The following is a 22,784-nucleotide window of genomic DNA, read 5'->3' on the forward strand; positions in this document are numbered from 1 at the left end:
GTGAGTAAGGCGTCTGATTACAACACTGTGTATCGCTGGTTCAAATCTTACTTTTACATTTCTTTTATTTGCATTGCAGTATATTATCGCGTATATGTATTTTTTAATATTTGATTTAAAAAATTTATTTTAATTCTAAAATTTGTTATATTAAAAAATTGTATAACTTATTTATTTAATATACTTTAAATGTAATGTTAATAACTCGTCTGAAAATGAATCTGATTCCGAAAACAAATAATAGAATTTGTTTATTAAAAATAAAAGTGTTACAAACGTAATAAAAGATTCAAACCTTTTTATAGCCTTCCTCTTTCCTTTCATTTTTAATTGCATTATAAAATGTAAATTACATAACACAACTTACAATTAAAATAAATTTTAATAACATTACATTTAAAGCATATTAAATAAATAAATTATAAAATTTTAAATATAACAAATTTTAGAATTAAAACAAATTTTTTAGGTCAAATATTAAAAAATACACATACGCAATAATATACTGCAATGCAATTTAAAAAAATGTAAAAATAAGATTTGAACCAACGATACGCAACGTTGTAGTTAGGCGCCTTACTACGCCACGCCGCTTGTTGCAGACTTGTTCTTACTGCTCTGTACATTAACAACTCGTACATCTTTAAAAATTTTTCTCGCGAATGCTTGAGAGGTGTATCCTATTGTTTTACCACAAATTAGTGGGAGGGCTGAATCATTATATATATATATACATATACATATATATATATATATATATACATATATATATAAATTAAATTATACATTATTACACACACAAATTATATTAGTACTAAAAAATTAAATAATAAATAATATGATGAATGAAAAAAAAAATGTATTTGTGCGTGTAATAACGTATAATTTAAAATATAATATTCATTTTATTACGTATTAATAAATATTTAATAAATATATATATAAATAACCACGTTAATAATATTTCCCGAATACTATAAAATAAAATATATATTTTAATCACTATATATTATTTTATATATATATTATAATCATTGCTATCATTGATTCTATAATTTATTATTTTATTTTTTAGTATTAATGTAAATTATTGTCTTAAAATTATAATAAATTAATTATGATAAAAATGTAACTTAAATCATAATAAAAATTTGTAATAAGTTATTAAATACACAAATGAAAATAGAAAGAGCTGACGAGTTAGCAAAAGATATATAAATAATAAGGATATAAATTATTAAGTGGCTTCCACGCTACCCATGAAGTGCCACTAATAGCGCGTTAGGTTTTTTTACGTGGACCTTCGCCAGTAGCCCTATTATACCACATTTAATTTAATCTTTGATACTGTTAACACATCTATTTATAGATGTGAGATCTAGCGTTCCAGGTAAGATTTTAATTTATTAATACTTATATTATATATATATAAAGAAAAGGAATAATGAAAGGAATATAAGAATATTTAAAAAAATTTGAAGTATTTTTTATATCATTTTATATTCTAAAAAAAATTATAATATTTGTGAATATTATACGTGAGGCCACCTCTGCCGCCACCTCGGCCGCCACCTCGGTCGGCACCTCGGCCGCCACCTCGGTCGGCACCTCGGCCGCCACCTCGTCCGCTGTCTTGGCTTCGACCTCCCCCTCGGCTAATACCTTGAAAGGCTCGCTGGGCTCGCCAGCGGGCTCGCGCGCGGCCGGCACCTCTTTTTTTCTCTAAAAATAAATAAATAAATACGTTATTAAAATTGAATAATTTTTTATCCCAATAACGAATAATGTAAAATACTTTACGTTTTGCCTGTGGCTGCTGTGACTGCTGTGGTTGTTGCACCAGCTGCTGCTGCTCTTTATATTTTTGCAGCTCGCCATAAAGGAAGTCCAACTTCTGTTGGACTTCTTCTTGGTGCTGCTGCTGCTGTTGTTGTTGTTCTTTTTGTTGCTGCAACAACTGTTGCAGCAACTGCTGCATAGATGCAACTTCTTCTGATTCTGGTAATACAAAAAAGAAATATACAATATAATATAAAAAAAAATTTTATGATAATGCAAGAAAGAGAATAATAAATTGATTTATTACTCACGAGACCAACTCTGCGCCATGGCGGTTGCTTTCCAAATGTGCAAGACGGCAGAGCTATGATAAACAATTGAGAATCGCGTACATGTGCTGCACCGAGCGCTACACGGCTGGTTCTTGATTGTGTGAGTGCGAGCCTCATTTGTCGTTTGACTATTGTGCGGAGAGCACATCACGATTTATTTGTTGTTAGTTTATTTTACAATGTTTTTTTTTTTTTTTTTTTTTTAAATTAGGTGTTAACGTTTTGAACATAAGTGCATTTCACAAACAACGTTACATTGGAAAGGCTGAAAGTTTTATTTTACGCATTCATTTATAATTACTTGTCTACACGCAAGTACGTACACACATACATACGCATACATACATGCAAATACGTACACGCACACATACACACATACATTTTCTTTTACTTTCTTTATTTTCATCCTTTCTTCAATCATTTCTTTCGCTTTTTGCTTTTTCTACTTTTTGCTTTTTTCCGATATGGAAACGTGTGACGTATTGCCCAAAAAACCTAAGCGAAGTTTTGTAGAAGCTTGGCTTAGTGATGAGCGTTATAAACATTGGATACGTAAAGTATCTTCCGATGATAGTAAATATTTTTGTGATATATGCAATGCAAATTTTTCGTGCAATGCATCGCATGTTTCCAAACATGCAGATTCTGCGTGTCATCGAAAGAATTTGGAAAAGAATATGTCTTCTTCTAACGATAATGACGTAGCACAAGATAAACAGAAAAAATTTGAGTTTTATTGCAAATGGCTAGAAATTGACGATTATAAGTCATGGTTACGTGAGGTTCCGCGTGATAATAGCAAATGCCATTGTGCAATTTGCGACATATTCTTTGTTGCTCATTTATCGCATATTCGTAGACACGCAGAATCCAAAAGTCACATTAGCTTATGTAAAGAAAAAGATATTAAAACGAGCGAATCAAGTAATAATTGTGATACGCAAGATAAAGAATCTGTATTGTCGTTTGATGAGCTTAAAAAATCAGCAGAAATAAAATATGCCACTTTAATTGCAGAAAAAAATATACCGTTTCAAACTGCAAAAGAGATTCTTAATTTATTTCAACAAATAGGACAAAATCCTAATGTGTTGAAAAGCATGAGCATGGGTCCGACTAAATGCAGAAACATAATTTCCAACGTTTTACATCCAGTTGAGGAAAAAGAAGTTGTTAATAAGCTTCAGAGAACAAAATTCTCTATTTTTATTGATGAAACTTTAGACATCTGCAACGAAAAATGGATGACATTTTTCACTCGATATGTGGATTCCGAGACATTAGATGTTCGGTCACAATTAGTGAAACTGATAAATATTGATGCGAAAGATTCTAGCGCTGAAAAGATATTCAATGCATTTAAGTCCAATATGTGGAAATTACAGATTCCCTTCACAAATATTGTTGCCCTGTCATGCGACAATGCATCGGTAATGACAGGAAAACATTTATCATTTAAAACGAAATTAGAGCAAATGTGCAAACATTTGCTAACATTTCCATGCCCATGCCATTCGTCCGCATTAGCTGCACACGCGGCAAGTGCAAAAATACCGTCATTTTGTGACGATTTTCTCAAAAGAATATCTGCATACATCAATAGTAGTCCGAAACGTACGGCAATTTTTCATGAGTTTTGCGAATGCTTTCAAGAAAAGTATCGAAAAATTTTAAAATTAAGTAGCACGCGCTGGCTGTCTCATCATACATGTGTCAGGAGACTTCTGCAATCATGGGATACAATTCATCTTTTTTTACATGAAATGGTTGTGAGCGAACAAACGAAATCTGCAGAACATCTTTTGTCTATGATGAATAATATCGAAATGAAAGCTTATTTTCTGTTTCTTAAATATTTTAAATTTTTTTAATTCTTTTAATGCGTTTTTTCAATCAAAAGAAACCAGAATCCATTTGTTGCAGTTAAAATCTACAAACTTTCTCTCCCAAATCTGTCAAAATTTCGTTAAAAAAGATTATCTAAAAGATGTAGCCACAAATATTACATTTTCGGAGAAAGAAATTCAGAAAGATTTTAATGAAATTTTTGTTGGATCCGACTGTGAGGAGTATCTCGATGATTTAACAATGAAAGGTAATGTAGATACTGTTAAAACTATTCGCCAGAATTGTTTACAATTTTATGTTTCTGCTGCGGAGGAGATACGTAAAAGATTGCCAATTAAAAATATTTTTTTGAATAAATTACAAGTTTTTAAACCATATTATCTTTATTTGATAATAATAGAGAGGCATCGTTCCAACATGTTTTGTTCGTTGCGAGAACTCTCGGTGGCTTCGATGAAGAATTATTAAAAAAAGAGTGGCTTACATTGTCATCTGATTTTACTACTGAAGAGAAACACAATTTATCAAAATTAAATTTCGATGAAATGTGGAAAGAGATCTTGCAGCGCAATTTGTCGAATAACACTTACAAGTATCACACATTGAGATATGTTTTGAGCGCTGTTCGATCTCTTCCTAATTCAAATGCAGATCCGGAGAGAACGTTTTCAATTTTAACCGATTTAAAAAACAAAAACCGCAACAAACTTTCCTCGACCTCTGTTAATGCCATTTGCGTACTAAAATCAGCGTTGAGGACGAGGAACGAAGCAGCTGTTAACATGCCAGTGACTGAACAGCATTTGTATCGCATGTCGTCCGACAAATTGTATGCAGCTCGTCCTGAAAAAGAAAAAAGCTCTTTAACTTTGTATGCTGCTGATGCAATTGCTGGTTCTTCGTCTTCAATGCAATAATATCCATTATTGAAATTACACTTAATTTCTCTTTTGGACATTATTATTTTTATTTGTGAACAGTATTATTATTTTTACATATATTACTAAGTGTAGCAATATAAAGCAGTTGAAGTAGTAATTAAAAACTGGTCTGGTTCGCTAGACCTCACATCTATAAAAAATAGATGTGTTAAGTAGTAATTAAAAACCGGTCTGGTTCGCTAGACCTCACATCTATAAAAAATAGATGTGTTAAGTAGTAATTAAAAACCGGTCTGGTTCGCTAGACCTCACATCTATAAAAAATAGATGTGTTAAGTAGTAATTAAAAACCGGTCTGGTACGCTAGACCTCACATCTATAAAAAATAGATGTGTTAAAATAATAATTAAAAACCGGTCTAGAACTCTAGACCTCACACCTATAAATAGATGTGTTAACAGTATCAAAGATTAAATTAAATGTGGTATAATAGGGCTACTGGCGAAGGTCCACGTAAAAAAACTTAACGCGCTATTAGTGGCACCTCATGGGTAGCGTGGAAGCCACTTAATAATTTATATCCTTATTATTTATATATCTTTTGCTAACTCGTCAGCTCTTTCTATTTTCATTTGTGTATTTAATAACTTATTACAAATTTTTATTATGATTTAAGTTACATTTTTATCATAATTAATTTATTATAATTTTAAGACAATAATTTACATTAATACTAAAAAATAAAATAATAAATAATAGAATCAATGATAGCAATGATTATAATATATATATAAAATAATATATAGTGATTAAAATATATATTTTATTTTATAGTATTCGGGAAATATTATTGCTAGACGTTGCTAGACGTTGCTAAACTCAATAATTATTATATGTTAACATTACCAATACGCGGATTGAATATTTATATAAGATTTACTCACACACTTTAGTTATTAATATATATTAATATTTATATATATTAATATTAATATTTAATAAATATTAATATTCATCCGATTATTTGAATAAAGTTATGTAGATTAGATCACCGCACTTATTTGTTAATTATCTCTTTTTTTTCTTTTTGAAGATTTTGCATGAATTAACTTTTGTCTGATTGACACTGACTACGTTTACACGACACCCTTAAACAGGTTTAATAACATTGATACTTGTAGAGCTGGCCAATCATAACCATCCCATTCTTCCGAGAAATGGCTGTAGTTGACCAGTTTTATAACTCCGATGTTATTAAACCCGACGTGTAAACGTAGTCACTGTACGCATTTGGTCCGTGTTCATTTGGTCCGTGCGCATTTGGTTCGTGGGCATTTGGTCCGTGCACATTTGATCTGTGTTTGTTTGTTACTGTGTCCGTTTATTACTGTGTCCGTTTATTACTGTCTCCGTTTGTTACTGTGTCCGTTTGTTACTGTGTCCGTTTGTTACTGTGTCCGTTTGTTACTGTGTCCGTTTGGTCTGTGTCCGTTTGTTATTGTGTCCGTTTCACTCAGCCTGCTGTGTCCGTTTATTACTGTGCGCATCTGGGACGCTCCCCAGAGAAAGCTTTGCACGCACGCACGCACGCACGCACGCACGCACGCACGCACGCACGCACGCACGCACGCACGCACGCACGCACGCACGCACGCACGCACGCACGCACGCACGCACGCACGCACGCACGCACGCACGCACGCACGCACGCACGCACGCACGCACGCACGCACGCACGCACGCACGCACGCACGCACGCACGCACGCACGCACGCACGCACGCACGCACACACACACACACAGACACACACACACACACACACAGACACACACACACACACACGGTGTGCAAGGAGGGCTTCGCTATTTGGCAATTCATGCAGTGCATTAGTTTGATTGAAATGATTAATGACGCTTGGTTATCTGGGTAGTAGACACAGTAACAAACAGACACCACCAATCAGATTGTTGGGTTGGCCAGTGTTAGGATGAATATATAGAATTTGATTGGTGATGTCCGTTTGTTACTGTGCGCATCTAAAACTCATTCATATGGAAGCTTTCCGGGAATTACTTTATAGCTCGCAGGGAGCTCTTAAAACATGATTTCTGAACTCCCTGCGAATTTAAATGAAACTCTCAGGGAGGTCCCAAAAGCGGACATAAGAGCTCCCGGGAAGCTTATATGGAAATTTCCCGAGAACTATTTTGAAGCTCGCAGGGAGCTTTTAAAACATAATTTCTGAACTCCTTGCAAACATAGATGAAGCTCTCAAGTAGCTTATATAAAAGCTTCCCGGGAATTACTTTGAAGCTCGCATCGCATCGCTTAGGGTCTTTTCGCGTCACATGTCAGGGCATATCGACGCGAACAAACCATTAGGCCGGATCTACATGCTTACGTTACATGTTTTACGCTATATGTTACGTTTATTTATATTTTATGGATTTATTTTTAAAAAATGTAATAAATAAATTTCAAGACTTAAATATATTAAACTTATTACTGAGTTTGATAAAATTACGTGATTAATCTATTTTTACCGCGCGGCACATTGCTATGTTTTTTGTACAAAAACCATTAGAAATTCGAAAAAATGTTTTAATACCGCCATTTGCCGCCGCCGCCACTAAATTTCTATACGCCGATCGCGCCGCCGACAATAACGATTTTCGGCGACGCCGCCGCCGCCGACCAATTTTAATTACGACGCCGCCGCTGTTACTTGGTGTAACGGCGCAAAGGTCTATATGCAGGTGTTCAAATTGTCTGCCATATTGAATACGTCATTTTACGCATGCGTTTTGACATGTCCTCTGAAAGCTAGAAGTAAGACACTATAAAAGTGAGTATTCTCACGTCCGCCGTTTTTCTTCTAACTAGCAGGAAAAATTAAGTATGTTTTGTATATATATACGTCAATAATCTTTGGAAACACCAAACTTTATGCGACAATGAAACAAAGACACGATATTTATGATCTTGAGACTGTAAAGATTATTGCGATGTATTATATATGTAAAACATTATGCTAGTTACTTGCTAGTTTGAAGAAAAATGGCGGACGTGAGAATACCTACTTTTCTAGTGCTCTAGTCAAATCTTATTCAAGATCCATCTTAAGCACGATCTTGAGACGTCAATGCTGTTATTTCATTGGTTAAGTGAATCTCAAGTCTGCTCGAAGCTAGACTTAAGACAATTCTTGAACTTAAGATTGGTCTATGAATTCCGTCCATAGATTTCCGTTTGTCTTTTCCTCTAATGAGGAAGGCGTATCCAGTGCCGCGATTCTGTAACTCGTTAAGAGGTGCGCAACTGTCGTTATGAACACATAACGACAAGATAACGAGTTACAGAATTCCGGGGCAGGTATATAAGGTGTGCTTTCCAGCAAAACACAGTGTAACACAGTGTCCACTAGTGTAAGCGAGACACACTGACATGTTCTTTCTCACACTAATGGACACTGTGTTACACTGTGTCTTGCTGGAAAGCACACAAGATCTATGACCCTTATGGTATATCCACACAAACTTGCATTAGCGCATAAGCATATGCATAAGAAATTTGATTGGTCTATTTTTTTATGTATGCGCTTGTAGACCAATCAATTTTCTTATGTATATGCTTATGCGCTTATGCAAATTTGTGTGGATATACTATTAGGCTATCACATATAAAATGACATAAGCTGCATATCAAGAGACACGGTAGTGGCTCGCGTCAAGTGAACGCGCAGCGCGAGACCGACCGTGTTCAAGAGACACGGTAATGGTTCGCGCCAAGTGAACGCGCAGCGCGATACACGAGTACGCGACTTGCGAGCATCCGAGATTATTGGATCTCAGAAACGGCTAAACCGATCGAGTTTTTACTAGGCTCAATCGAAAGCTTGGGGTTGATTTATATAAGGAAACTGTTTTTAGTTTTCCTCTACGTGCCCTATGCATGGACCCTCACAGCACATTAACATTACCATAAGGTTATAACAATCTTAAATTGTAAGATGGTAACCTTCCATGGAAATTAAATAACCTGCCATTAACCTGCCAGCCACATGAAAATGATCGTCTAAACTCCTTCCATTAACATTACAGCAATATTATCAGTAATGTGATATTAACATTAATTCCGACAATATTACAATATTAAGTTGTATTGTAAGGTTAGTGGAATATTGCAATAACATTCTCAATAACATTTGTAAGATCGTAACCTTGCTATAACCTTACTACAATGTTTGGTGCTGTGAGGGGAGATATTGCGATGCAAATTCGAAATGTCGAAATTTTTATCAAGATTTTTTAAGATACGTCATCGTCGTCAACCTTGTAGGTATCTAAGGGGAGCTGAAAGGTAAGGGGAAAGAAACGTCCATTTTGCTTATCTGCTACCATGTGGATAGATGTCACGATACATGACGACATGAGTATAAACCCTGAGTTTGCTCCTTAGGCTACATTCCAAAACGTCCTTTCCGAGGAAAATTTTACTCGGAATATATAGTACACGTAACGTATCCTATATTACATCGAGTAAAATTTTCCTTGGAAAGGACGTTTTGGAATGTAGCCTTAGTAAAGTATTGATTATTTCACTTTTAAATGTCGGAAAAACGTATGTAAACACTATTCAAAGTTTGCGACTTCAATTATGATTTATTATTTTATTAATTCGAGTGAATTGAAGCTAAATTTTTTGAAACGAATTGAATTTGAATTTGTACAAATAACATTAATTTCAAATTATAAATATGAAATAATTTCTACATTTTAATAGATATGAAATTACGAATTAAGAACTGTAAAATCGAAACAAAGTTTGTAACCTGATGTGCAGTTTATCTGAAAGATAATTTGATAATATTACGTAGAGAATAAACAAATGAAAAACTATTTTCAATGTTTTGTATTTTTATTTAAAAAAACTGATCTGTATAAAGTAATTTTAAAATCTTACAAGTAGTATCACAATTTTCTTTGGAAAAATTATACTTTGATCAAATTTTTTGATCGAATGTAGCATGAAATAACTAGTTCTTTTTTCTCTTGGCAGACGCAGTCCCAAAGACAATTTTATGTTTTCTACAGTTTTCTGAAAAATTTTTAACACAGAAAGAACGAACGGTGAAAAAATGCTTCACAATTTTTTCTTTGACATTGCAACAATCCGGAAAGGCAATATTAATATTATCCACCAAACATTTGATCAAACTAGAATTTAGATTTCTTAAAATGTATTTCTTGTACGCTGTGAAAAAGTATTCGCAGTTAAAGATCAAAGAAAGTGTTTCTAAACAAGGTTCTTTCAAACCACCTCGATTTGCTCCGTTGTTGTAACATTTTGCTTTGTTGATGAAGTCCATGTCAGGCAAATTTTTCGAGGACAAAAATTCAATATATTTGGAACAAATATGCTTAACAACAGCGTTTGTTGTACTACCAGTTATATAGAACATACTATTAGTATCATAACTGGTCATAATGTGACTGCAATCATTAAGAGAAAAAGTTTGCACTTGGAATTCATCGACAAGTGAAGATGTAGCATTTACAACTAAAGTTTCAAGAGATTTATTATTGTAAGCTGATAACATTTTTCTCTTGACATTTCTTTTCTCTTGACAAAAGTCTAACAAAAATTCATCGGAGTCATTCACATAACTAGCACGTTTTATTTCGGATACGAATTGCGATACTGAAATGAGTCTGATAGCTCGCAGAGTCTGGAGTGCAGTAGGCATAGACCCTTGTTCATGTCGCACTTGTGAAAAAATATTCTCAGTTACATCTTGAGTAAAGCGATGTCCTAAGACGAAATCATATCCATTTTTCATTAAAAACTCCGCGATGTCGCAAAATGTTAAAGTTGCAATAACAAATCCATAGTTAAGTGGTTTCCAACCGTCTCCGAATACAGTATTTTGAAATATATCAATAATTGTGTGCAAGAAAATATATTTCTTATCGCAATTTCGTGAAGTGATTGATGTCTTTCTTACTTTGGAGGCCATGATAGAAAACCATTCATAAATTACAAGAATAAAGTGAGCAGTCGTCAGAGCTTCGCGAGGCAACATGTCATTTTCAACTGCAGTTTTCGGGAGCGTCCCAGATGCGCACAGTAATAAACGGACACAGCAGGCTGAGTGAAACGGACACAGTAACAAACGGACACAGACCAAACGGACACAGACCAAACGGACACAGTAATAAACGGACACAGTAACAAACGGACACAGTGCGAAACGGACACAGTGCGAAACGGACACAGTAACAAACGGACACAGACCAAATGCGCACGGACCAAATGCACACGGACCAAATGCGCACACTGCACATGCGCACACTGCACGTACGCACGGACCAAATGCAATCCATGTACATTGCAAGCAGAGTAAAGTCCACATAGGTTAGCGACTTGGACGGGGTGGGTGCGGGAGGGGGGCCGAAGGCCCCCCTTGCACCCCCCCGTGTGTGTGTGTGTGTGTGTGTGTGTGTGTGTGTGTGTGTGTGTGTGTGTGTGTGTGTGTGTGTGTGTGCGCGCGTGCAAAGCATTCACTGCATCACATGGGTTTGCGACTTTCCGTGTATGCATTTGGTCTGTACGCATGTGCAGTGTGCGCATTTGGTCTGTGTCCGTTTCGCTCTGTGCGCATTTGGTCTGTGTCCGTTTCGCACTGTGTCCGTTTCGCTCTGTGCGCATTTGGTCTGTGTCCGTTTGTTACTGTGTCCGTTTCGCACTGTGTCCGTTTGTTACTGTGTCCGTTTCGCACTGTGTCCGTTTATTACTGTGTCCGTTTGTTACTGTGTCCGTTTCACTCAGCTTGCTGTGTCCGTTTATTACTGTGCGCATCTGGGACTCACTCCAGTTTTCAATGCGCTAGAAGTTTTTGAGGAAAAGAAGCGAACGGCCGCGCCTACATTCATTTTGTCAAAATTAGTAGGATCAATATCTTCTTGCCAAAGATGATGTAGCAAGCGCTTTTCTAGTCCATTCATTATTTCATACTTCCACAAAGTTTTAACGTAAGCCCCATTAACTACATTTGTTGGAAGTGTTTCTAGCTCGACATACGTTTGGGGTAAATAAAGTATTTGCCTGTACATAGCAGCTTTCAAATTTTTCAGTAAATGACAAAGGTCTGGCATAGCAATATTTCGTGATCATTGACAGAGAAAGAATTGCAACGAATTCCATGTCTCGAAGCATGGATTTTCAAAGATGACCATAAACTTCTGTTTCTACTGTCTAAATCTGACGAAAGTGCTAGAACATAAAGACCGCATGATTCTAGGGATCTAATGCAATTCAGTATAAAATCTTGTAAAAGTTGTGGGTCGATCGCTTCTTTACAAGTTACATGACATGCAATTATTTGTTTCCACCGGTTTTTGATTCCTCGAATAACAACAACATACACTTTTTCACCAAGATTATCGAGATTGTTACCTAAAGTTGCACGACCAACAAATTTACCAAGATTTTTATCGTAATCTTCTCGTTTACTAATTTGCATTTCATCATACAATAAAATGCAAAATTTGTCTGTTGGGTCCATGGCTTCTACTTTAAATCGGAGCAGTTGAAGGACGTCCTCAAAAATCCCAAAATCTATTTTAAAGTCTTGTATTCGTCGCATAATAGTACTGTACGAGGGCAATGGATATCCGGTGCCTCGGAGATATTCATAACCGTGAACTGAGAGGGCAAATCTGAATTTCAAACCTTTTACAATACTGTCGTTGGGCCAGTGCAATATTCGACCTTGCTCCAAAAATTTAATTTGATCGTCATTTAAGAAGGATCGCCTTGTTTTCTCGATGGCGTTTATTTGGTCTCGTAATTTCTGATTCTCTACCACCAACTCGTGTAAGTCCACTCGCTCTGTTTGCAATTGCTTTAGCAATTTTTCATTTTCACGCCTCAGTTGTGATAGCTCGTCTACCTGCCAATAAATAAAATTAATTAAATGAGTTTTCCATAAAATGAGTCTAAAAAATGTGTTTCTGTAAAATAGGTTTCTTGAATTACCTCGTTCTCTGAAATTCTTGGTATATTTACGAGTTCTGGTACATGATTAAACTCAGGCTCTTTTCTCGGCATATTTTTATATTCGGCATTTGTCAATTTCTAAAATATTTTAATACAAATGATTTTTTTCGAAACATGAACCAAATTCTTCGTAATATTAATGCAGATTAATTCTCAAAATTTACCTCCTGTTCAGGTCTGGCAAGCCTCGCTGTTTCCGAATTGGCGAAAGCAGCTTTTTTTTTCAGGATTCTGGAGAGAGAAAATCTTTGTATATTACTGTCTTTTACTTTATACTACTTTCAATTTGTCTGATAAAATTACTTTATACAGTGATTTCCGCGGAGATGGATCGATCATGGGTGGCGGATTCGGTACGTCAAATAATGTTGGGATGGCATTTGGTTTCAACTTTCTCAGACCATCGGATCGATGTCTTTCAAATTGTGAATTTTCAAAATGTTTCTAGAAAAAATGTTCAGAGTTACATATTTCGCGGTTTCACATTGACAGACAGTAAAAGATAAAAACATACTTCATACAAACGCGAAGCCTCAGTTGGTGTCCAATTATTTCCGCATCGTATATTTTGCACCCACTTTACTCGCCGATCACTTACCGGGAACCTGACTAATTTCCAACCTTTTTCGGACCTGTTGCTACAATTTACTGCAACGCAGCAAGGCATCTTGAAATTGCAATTTACTTGCCGATAACTCTGACGATTCCAATACTACACTAAAAAAAGAATTTGATAATATATTAGCTACCAAATGTTGAGCGAAATAATGCCAATTAAATATTTGGTTAATATAACCTAAAATAATATTTTCAGTGTACAAAAAACATGTAAATGTACTACAATACACGCAACACCAAGTATAATATTAATTTTTCTACCAATATTGTATCCGGGAATACCCGCCGAATTTTCTCTACTATCTGTCAGTCATAAAGTTCCTTCATGCTGTCAGCCAAGTGGACCCAAAATGGCGGATGAGAATACTGTTGCACCCCTCGTTGTGAGTACGATTTTGGGATCGCTGCCAGAGATCTCGCGAGGAAGGTATTTCGTCACATACACCGTTATTTGTCTTGAACACTTTTATTCTTGTATTCAGTTACAATAGTTAGATCGCGACCCCGCAAGGCAGAGTGTCGCGTCTAGGAACTTGTTGTCCACGACCCCGCAAGACAGAGTGTCGTGGTTGTATATTTAGTATAAGTTATCTCGGCGATACACGACCCCGCAAAGCAGAGTGTCGTGTGTAGTCTTAGTTTGTCTACTTCGGATTGACCCGATCCTCACCTTCTTTCGCCGGTTTATATATCCGATAATTCGGTAGTTGGATCGAAAGAAGGGGAGGATTGCGTGAGGGCGTAAATCGGTCAGTATTCCAAATTATTGCTTAGACAGCAAGTGCTGTCTAAGGAGCATTGCGCTAATTGTCGAACGGATTGCGCGAAACCTCGCGCGATGCGCTCGATGCTGACTGCAGCTGACCGACTTACGTCATCGTGTTACTGACACCTTATCGTTATGAGTGTGTCACTCATAACATCCCTCCCCCCTGATAAAAAGAAAATGAGGGTTCTGAATTTTCGCTTTTTCGCTTATAGTTATATCGCGTCGTCAGATTGTTTACAATTTTCGTTTTTTCGACGCTTATAAACTATATATAATTACAATAATAATTACAATAATTACATTACAAGGTGTCGGATGTCGTATATACAATCTTTCGTAAAAAAATTTTCTTTTGACTTAAATGACGAATTATGCGCAAAATAGAATGTTTAATTTTGGGTGCCCTATTATAAAATTTGTTTCTGTCTTCTTTTGAGGTATTCTCCTCGTTTCGGTTTTACTTTCTTTCTTTTTCATTATGCTTCTATGAACGGTTTTAGTCTATTTGTGTGTACACGTGTTGACGTCCTGCCCTTTTTTATTGTATAATTTGCGTCTGAGTGTTTCTCAGTGATTACGTAGGGTCCCGTCCATTTTGCGTCTAGTTTTTTAGATCTCCCGCGGCGGAGAGCCTCATCATACAGGAGTACTTTATCTCCTATCTTGTATTTTATTTCTTTAGATAGTTTGTTTTTCTGGCAGAGTTCGCATTTTTTAATATGCTTTTCTACGTCTGCCGTTATTCCGGGCCAGTTATATTTTAACCGTATCCTTTTTAGGGTTCTTTCGACCCCTTGATGCCCTCCGGTGGGTGCATCATGGTATTCGTGTAATATTTGCCGCTTTTCTTCTTCCGTGTAGCTTTGCACGATCTCATTATTTTCGTTTTCTTCGTTTCTCGTGTGTATTTGACTGTGCTCTCCGTCTTTGTCTAACGCGAGCATTTTATCAGCCGTCTCCGTAATGTGAACCTCTGGTTTCACGTTGCGGCTCAACGCATCGGCGTTTGCGTTCGCGCGTCCGGCCTTATGTACGATTTCGTAATCGTATTCTTCCAATTTTAAACGCCACCGGATTAATCTCGATCCAGGGTCGTTCACACTGAATAGCCATACTAGGGGCTTGTGGTCAGTGATAATTTTAAACTTGGTGCCGTATATGTACGGTCTGAAATGCTTGACGGCCCATACTATAGCCAGTAATTCTTTTTCTGTTGTGCTATAGTTTTGTTCTGCACGGTTTAGCACTCGACTCGCATATGCTATGGGGCGGTCTTTGCCTATCGGTCCTTGCGATAGTACGGCTCCTACTGCGTAGTCGGAGGCATCCGTTGTTACGTTGAATTCTTTTGAGAAATCAGGATACTGAAGTACCGGTGCGGTCATTAGCTTCTCTTTTAGTATGTCGAAAGCAATCTGTTGCTCCGTGGACCATACAAATTTTTCTGACTTTTTTGTCAGTTTAGTTAGCGGCTTAGCTATCCTCGAAAATTCGTTGATGAACTTTCGGTAATATCCGGCGAGGCCTATGAAAGATTGCACGTCTTTCACCTTCTGAGGTGCCGGGAAATCTTTTATCGCCTGTAATTTGGCGGGATCAGGGGAGATTCCCTCTTCTGAGATTATGTGTCCCAGGTAATTTACTTCTTTCCGCAGGAACTCACATTTGTCCGGCTGCAGTTTTAAATTGGCTTTTCGTAAGCGCTGTAGTACTTCCTTTAGACGTTTATTATGGTCTTCCAGACTTGAGCCATAAATAACTATATCGTCTAAGTATACAAGGCATTTTAGCCCTTGCATTCCCGTGAGTACTGAGTTCATCAGCCTCTGGAATGTTGCAGGTGCATTTTTTAAACCAAATGGCATTCGATTAAATTCGTAATGTCCATATGGAGTGGAGAACGCTGTCTTTTGCCTATCGCGTTCTGCCATGGGTATTTGGTGATACCCTGACGCTAAATCTAGCGTAGTAAAATACTTAGCGTTTCCTAGTTGGTCCAAAATTTCTTCGATATTGGGCAATGGAAACGAGTCGCCGATCGTTAGATCGTTTAATTTTCGGAAGTCGATGACTATCCGTAGTCGCGGTTTTCCGCTTGAGTCAGCTTTTTTGGGAACCACTAATAAGGGTGCATTCCACTGACTCGTACTTGCTCTGATTATTCCATCTGTGAGCATCTGCTTCATTTGATTATTTACTTCCTCCTTGTGCTTGGTGGGGAGGCGATACGGCCGTACGTTTACAGGTGCCGTGTCAGCGCGCGTGTGGATCTCGTGTTGCACGGCGGCCGTGCAAGACAGGGGTTCTCCGCTCAGATGGAAGACGTCTTGATAATCTTCGCATAAGCGCAGGAGGGCCTGCCGTTCCTCTGAGTTGAGGTGTTGCGTTCGTAGCATTTGTCAAATCCGCTCCTTCCGAGGGAGGTGAGATTTGTTTTTTGGTTCAGCGACCACGGTGTAAATCTCGTGAGGATTTTTCTCGCTTAAATCCTCTACGGTAACGACCGGTGTGTTGATCCGTATTGTCTTATCAGTGGTATTGATTACACTGATCGGACATGAAAAATTTTTTGGTTTTACAAGGCATCTGCCAATGTAAACCCCTGGAGCTGGTTCCTGGGCCCGTACGACTCCAGTTTTGTTTCGATTAGTCACGGCCCTTACAATTGTTTCGCTGCGAGGTTTTAACACGGTTTGTTGATATGACTTGAATTTCAGAGTAACGTCTCTTATCGTTAACTTTTTCTGGTTATAATCGCACGTTACTTGTTGCTTTCGTAGGAAATCTAATCCTAGGATGCCATCGTATTCTAGCGGAAAATCATCCTTTACTACGTATATCGGATGCTTTATCTTATGCTTGCCTAGCTCTATTGTTGCCTGTATTTTTCCTATGGTGTAGACCTTGTGGCCTGTTATCCCGACGAGGGCTATTCTTTTATGGCGTATTTTGGTTTCGCCTTTTAAATTTTTTACTTTTATTAACGAGAGTGTGGCTCCGGAATCGAATAACATGTCGATTTTGCCTGATTTGGTCTCTCGTATTGAAAGTGTGACTAAGTCGAGTCCGCTATCTTTGTGTGCGTCTCGCTTTACATGCGTAACTTGATACGCGGCGGCTGTGTGCGCCGAACTCAAGTTATCGCTCGAGCTCTCATCGCTGTTGCTGCTCGCTGATTCCGAGCATTTTGACTTTTTAATTTCTTTATTCTTATTTTTGCTATTTTTAGCTTTAGCCTTTATATCGTCTTTGGCTCTTTCTTTGGGCCAAGGGTCACCTTCTTTTTTAGGGTGCCCGTGTAATTTCCAGCATTTGTTCCGGGCATGTCCGGATTTTTTGCAATAATCGCAGTATGCGTTTAATGTATTTACGCGAGAGCGTCCTTTCGGTCTCGGTAATTTAAACTGTTTGGCATGTCGACTGTTTCGACATTCTCGTTCATTGTGACCAGTTTTCCCGCACTTTACGCATTGGGGAGTCGGTTTATAATTATTCTGCTGAGATTCAGTTTGGACCTCTTTCTTGTGTCCATTGGTTCGTGGATTAGGTCCCTTGACCTTTCCTTCTGCGCTTGCTTTTGCGATTGTTTCATAATGTTGAGTTGTCCAATCCCTCGAAGTCTTATTAATCTCGGGGATTATATTTCATGCTTCTTTTAAGCTTGAATATTGGATGTGTGATCCGTGCTGGTGCCGTAAATCTCTGAACGATCGCCCATGTGAAGGATCTAGCGTGTGGCTAGTAAGGCGTCGCGTATTCCTGGCCATTTTCCTCGGCGGAGAGTAGACTTCGTTTCCAAGTTGAGAACGAAGTTTGCGAATTTCAATTAATAACTCATGGAGCATGTTCTCCATGGGGTATATCGGTCGCCTATTTATTTGTGGCGTTGCCGGTGTATTTCCATTTTGCTCGTGTGAGTCCTGAAGCTCTTGTGCTTCTTTTTCGGGTTCTTCCCGAATTACGCGGGGTGACGCATGTAACGGAGAGCGTGTCGACCGTCCCGCTACGTCTGTTCCCGTTAATGAACGTGTGTCCATATTGTCAATGTTTTGCTTGGTGGACATTTACGTTTAGTTATAAGCGTGCGTGCTGAGTTCGCGTTACGGCTTATTTTGTAATATCGCGTATGTCGCGTTGCGCTAGTGCGTTTGCATTCGTATGCCTTTGAAGTACAGTAGCTATCTTAGCTATGTCTTTTTACGGTAATCGCGGTTACCGTGGGTCAACCGATATTTTGCTCTATTCGTGTTACAATTTTATGTCGTCCTACGCTTGTTTCGCGTAACAATTTAATGTTTGTCGGACTCACATAAGTACGATGAGCTGCATGGTGCGGCGATCAGCTGAGCCTTGTCACGGTAGGTCTCGGCGTCGTCTCGAGTTTCACTCTTATCGCTGACGCGCTATGTACGCTCCGGCGTGGCTGGCTTCCTGGCCTGTACAGCTGATTGCTCGGTGACGCTTGGTTCCTCTTGGATCTTCCTTTTGGCAGTGCACATCCCACCGCTGCCACCACTGTTGCACCCCTCGTTGTGAGTACGATTTTGGGATCGCTGCCAGAGATCTCGCGAGGAAGGTATTTCGTCACATACACCGTTATTTGTCTTGAACACTTTTATTCTTGTATTCAGTTACAATAGTTAGATCGCGACCCCGCAAGGCAGAGTGTCGCGTCTAGGAACTTGTTGTCCACGACCCCGCAAGACAGAGTGTCGTGGTTGTATATTTAGTATAAGTTATCTCGGCGATACACGACCCCGCAAAGCAGAGTGTCGTGTGTAGTCTTAGTTTGTCTACTTCGGATTGACCCGATCCTCACCTTCTTTCGCCGGTTTATATATCCGATAATTCGGTAGTTGGATCGAAAGAAGGGGAGGATTGCGTGAGGGCGTAAATCGGTCAGTATTCCAAATTATTGCTTAGACAGCAAGTGCTGTCTAAGGAGCATTGCGCTAATTGTCGAACGGATTGCGCGAAACCTCGCGCGATGCGCTCGATGCTGACTGCAGCTGACCGACTTACGTCATCGTGTTACTGACACCTTATCGTTATGAGTGTGTCACTCATAACAATACCTACATCTCTAGTGCTCTAGTATCGCTCATAGTCTGTTCTTTTCAATTAGCACTGCTGTCCTGATTGGTTCACATGGTGGTGACACTAACCAATGAGGATACCTAAGGCTTAAGACAGGTGTACAGTTATTGGATGAACGCATAATGTATAACGTAAAAGAATTAACCAATCAAAAGCCCTTAATTTTATTTTGAGGAGGAAAAGGCATGTCTATGGGTGCGATCCACTACAAATGCTTTGAAGCATTTGAATGATCAATTAGAACAAAGAATTTTACGAATTGGTCAATCATTAAATGTTTCGAAGAGTTTGTATTAAGTGGATCACACCTTGAGTTTTCGTTCTCCATGGTTGCGTTCAGAAAACACAAGTGATCGGTGAGCGGTGATTATTGGTCCTTACTATTAGAACTCAAAATTTAGACCAATTATATTGTTAGTTTAAGATACGTTGTCGTCGTCGTCAACCTTGTGGGTATCTGAGGGGGACTGACGTAAGGGGAAAGAAAAAACGTCCATTTCGCTTATTTGCCACTATGTAGCGTCCGCATCATTACTATAGGCGATTTTTGGCGGGAGCGTCCCAGATGCGCACAGTAATAAACGGACACAGCAGGCTGAGTGAAACGGACATAGATCAAATGCGCACAGACTAAATGCGCACGGACCAAATGCGCACAGACCAAACGGACACAGTAATGTAATATATTCTTACAGACTTATTAAAAAATAAGAATAATGTGAACGATATTTTAATCCAATGTTATCTTTATTTAGACAAAACGGGAAATAGCTGAGTTAAAAATCAAATTATTTTTCTACTATGTATTAAATTAAATTGAATTATATATTGAATATATATTGCTGTGTGTTAAGGACGAAAAAGAAATACAAAATAAAGATAAATATAATTCTTATTTACAGGTACGTAATTAACAAGGGAACGGTCGGGGCTATCCCTTACCGTTCCCTTACTTTGACGGGCATTGGATATGTTGTAGAGCATCAAAAAAGTTCAGAAACGTATTTTTTCATTTTTAACAAATATCTTCTAAAATATGAGGTAAAAAATGTTTTATACAAGTTTTATAGTATTTTATACTCTTTGCAGTGATGTATTAAATTCTTTTAAAAATGTCAAATTTTTAGTTTTGTTTTTTTTCTACGGGTTAAAATAACCCCTAAAACTCGAAATAAGCTGATAAAAAATACGGGTTTTTTTTTTATGCTCTACAACATATCCAAGGCCAACAAAATTGGTGAGGAACAACCCCGATCGTTCTCTTATTGTAAGTACAAATAAACGAAATAATTTCAAGAAATTATAAAGTTAATTATTGAAAATGTAAAAAATATTAATCTCTTTAAACTTAGATTATTTTATATGTATATAAAATTAAAAGATTATAAAATGTAAAAAAATGTCAAAATTAACAAAGTTCAATATTTCTTGAAAGCTTTACAAATTTACACATTTTATAAATTTTCTGAAAATATTAAAATTTAAGGAACTTTTAACATTATAACCATTTTAAAAATGTTTGCATTTTTTATTTTATTGAGATTTTACACACCAGCTAAATATTAATTTTGAACATTTTTGGGATTTTTTATTATTTTTATTCTTTTTTGTATTTTTATTCTAATTACATTCTAGCTAACAAAATGACGCAAACTTTGTGCGAAGTTTGCCGCAAACTCGAGCAAACCTTTGCAGAAAAATTACAATAAGGTGTGTCCGCATTAAGCTTAGCTTTTGCTGGCAAGGCTGTTGTAAATAGTATGGCGCATATTTTATTCAAATAACAGGGTAAAATTTGCTAGTAAAACATAACAAATTTGCAGCAAGAACAAGGCAAACCTTACTGTACACAATATGATAGCAAATTTGTGGCAAAAACAAGGCAAACCTTGCTATGCATAATATGATAGCAAATTTGTGGCAAGAACAAGACAAATCTTGTTGAAATTAAGATAACAAAAATGAAATATTGGACTGATTAGTCCAATACCATATGTGAATGGTGCAATCGTACTTGGTTCTCTGTTGAGCTCTCGATGAGCCCCTTTTATTAATCCAGTAGGTAAATCTTTTTACGAGAAATGCGTTCCCAGCTAGCCAGGCCTGTTAAAATCACATATCGTGAAAGCTTTACAGCAAGGATTGTTTCAATTTTGACAACAATTTTATGACAAGTAATTGTCTGTTGCTTTGTTTTCTAAAAGTTTTGAGCAAATTTACGGCAAAAGTTTTCATTACACGATACTGCAAATAACAGAGAAAGACTTATACATAAATATTACGTATAGAAATTACAAGATTTGTTCCGACGCGATAAAATGCAAAATTTAAGCAAATAACAGAGCAAACCTTGCTACACGACATGACAATAAATTTATGGCAGAAACAGGAAATCTTGTTTTAAACTTATATATAAGCCGATAATGCAACCCTGTTATTTGCATAAAATGTGCGTCATACTATTTGCGACAAGCCTTGCCAGCAAAAACTAAGCTGTTTACGGACACACCTTGTCGCAATTTTGTTGCAAAAGTGTGCTCGTTTTATTTTGTTCTTGCTACTAATTTGTCGTTATTCTGTGCTTAACAAGATTTCCTGTTCCTGCCATAAATTTATTGTCATGTCGTGTAGCAAGGTTCGTTCCGTTATTTGCTTAAATTTTGCATTTTATTGTGTCGGAGCAAATCTTGTAATTTCTCTACGTAATATTTATGTACAAGTCTTTCTCTGTTATTTGCAGCATCGGATGAAAACTTTTGCCGTAAATTTGCTTGAAACTTTTAAAAGACAAAGTAACAGACGATTACTTGTCATAAAATTGTTGTCAAAATTGAAACAATCCTTGCTGTAAAGCTTTCACGATATGTGATTTTAACAGGCCTGGCTAGCTGGGATTTTATAAATAATTTTAATTTTAATTTTATTTTAATTAATTCTTGTAATTTCAGGATAAATATGTTTCAATTATTTGCACGCAATATGTGTCGCTTTGAAAATTTTTGGCAATAGTCAAAAGGAACTTATTATTTTATTCCTAATTTTTTGTCAATTTAGCAACGTTCTTTTTCGACTGTAAACTGTAAAAAATTTGCAAAGCGATGACACACATATACTGACTCAATAATTGAAATGTGAATATTCTAAAACTAAGAAAACTAATTAAAATTAAATTACAATGAAAATTATTAATCAAATGTAATTTTATAAAATTAAAATACATAATAGATAAAAAAATTATGAAAATCCCAAAAGTGTTCAAAATGTTCATTTTACACACACACACACACACACGCACGCGCACACACACACACACACACACACACACACACACACACACACACACACACACACACACACACATATATATATATATATATATATATACATATATACAGGGTGTC

The 22,784-nt window shown here is 37.0% G+C and overlaps 2 protein-coding genes across 2 annotated transcripts; both read right to left on the reverse strand.

Annotated features, from left to right (window-relative positions):
- Positions 1-1,253: 1,253 nt before the first annotated feature.
- On the reverse strand, positions 1,254-2,109 carry LOC118647489 (ataxin-8-like). Its single transcript, XM_036292530.1, has 4 exons — positions 2,091-2,109; positions 1,796-1,998; positions 1,539-1,722; positions 1,254-1,315 (listed from the first exon to the last, which is right to left on the reverse strand). The coding sequence occupies exons 1-4, from the start codon at positions 2,107-2,109 to the stop codon at positions 1,254-1,256; spliced, it is 468 nt and encodes a 155-aa protein (XP_036148423.1).
- A 10,961-nt stretch (positions 2,110-13,070) lies between these two features.
- On the reverse strand, positions 13,071-13,830 carry LOC118647490 (peroxynitrite isomerase THAP4-like). Its single transcript, XM_036292531.1, has 3 exons — positions 13,414-13,830; positions 13,203-13,343; positions 13,071-13,130 (listed from the first exon to the last, which is right to left on the reverse strand). Exons 1-3 carry the CDS (start codon positions 13,564-13,566, stop codon positions 13,071-13,073), a joined length of 354 nt encoding a protein of 117 aa, XP_036148424.1. The 5' UTR covers positions 13,567-13,830.
- Positions 13,831-22,784: the final 8,954 nt, after the last annotated feature.

The sequence above is a fragment of the Monomorium pharaonis genome, chromosome 10, assembly GCF_013373865.1.
Source record: "Monomorium pharaonis isolate MP-MQ-018 chromosome 10, ASM1337386v2, whole genome shotgun sequence".
Lineage (NCBI taxonomy): Eukaryota > Metazoa > Arthropoda > Insecta > Hymenoptera > Formicidae > Monomorium > Monomorium pharaonis.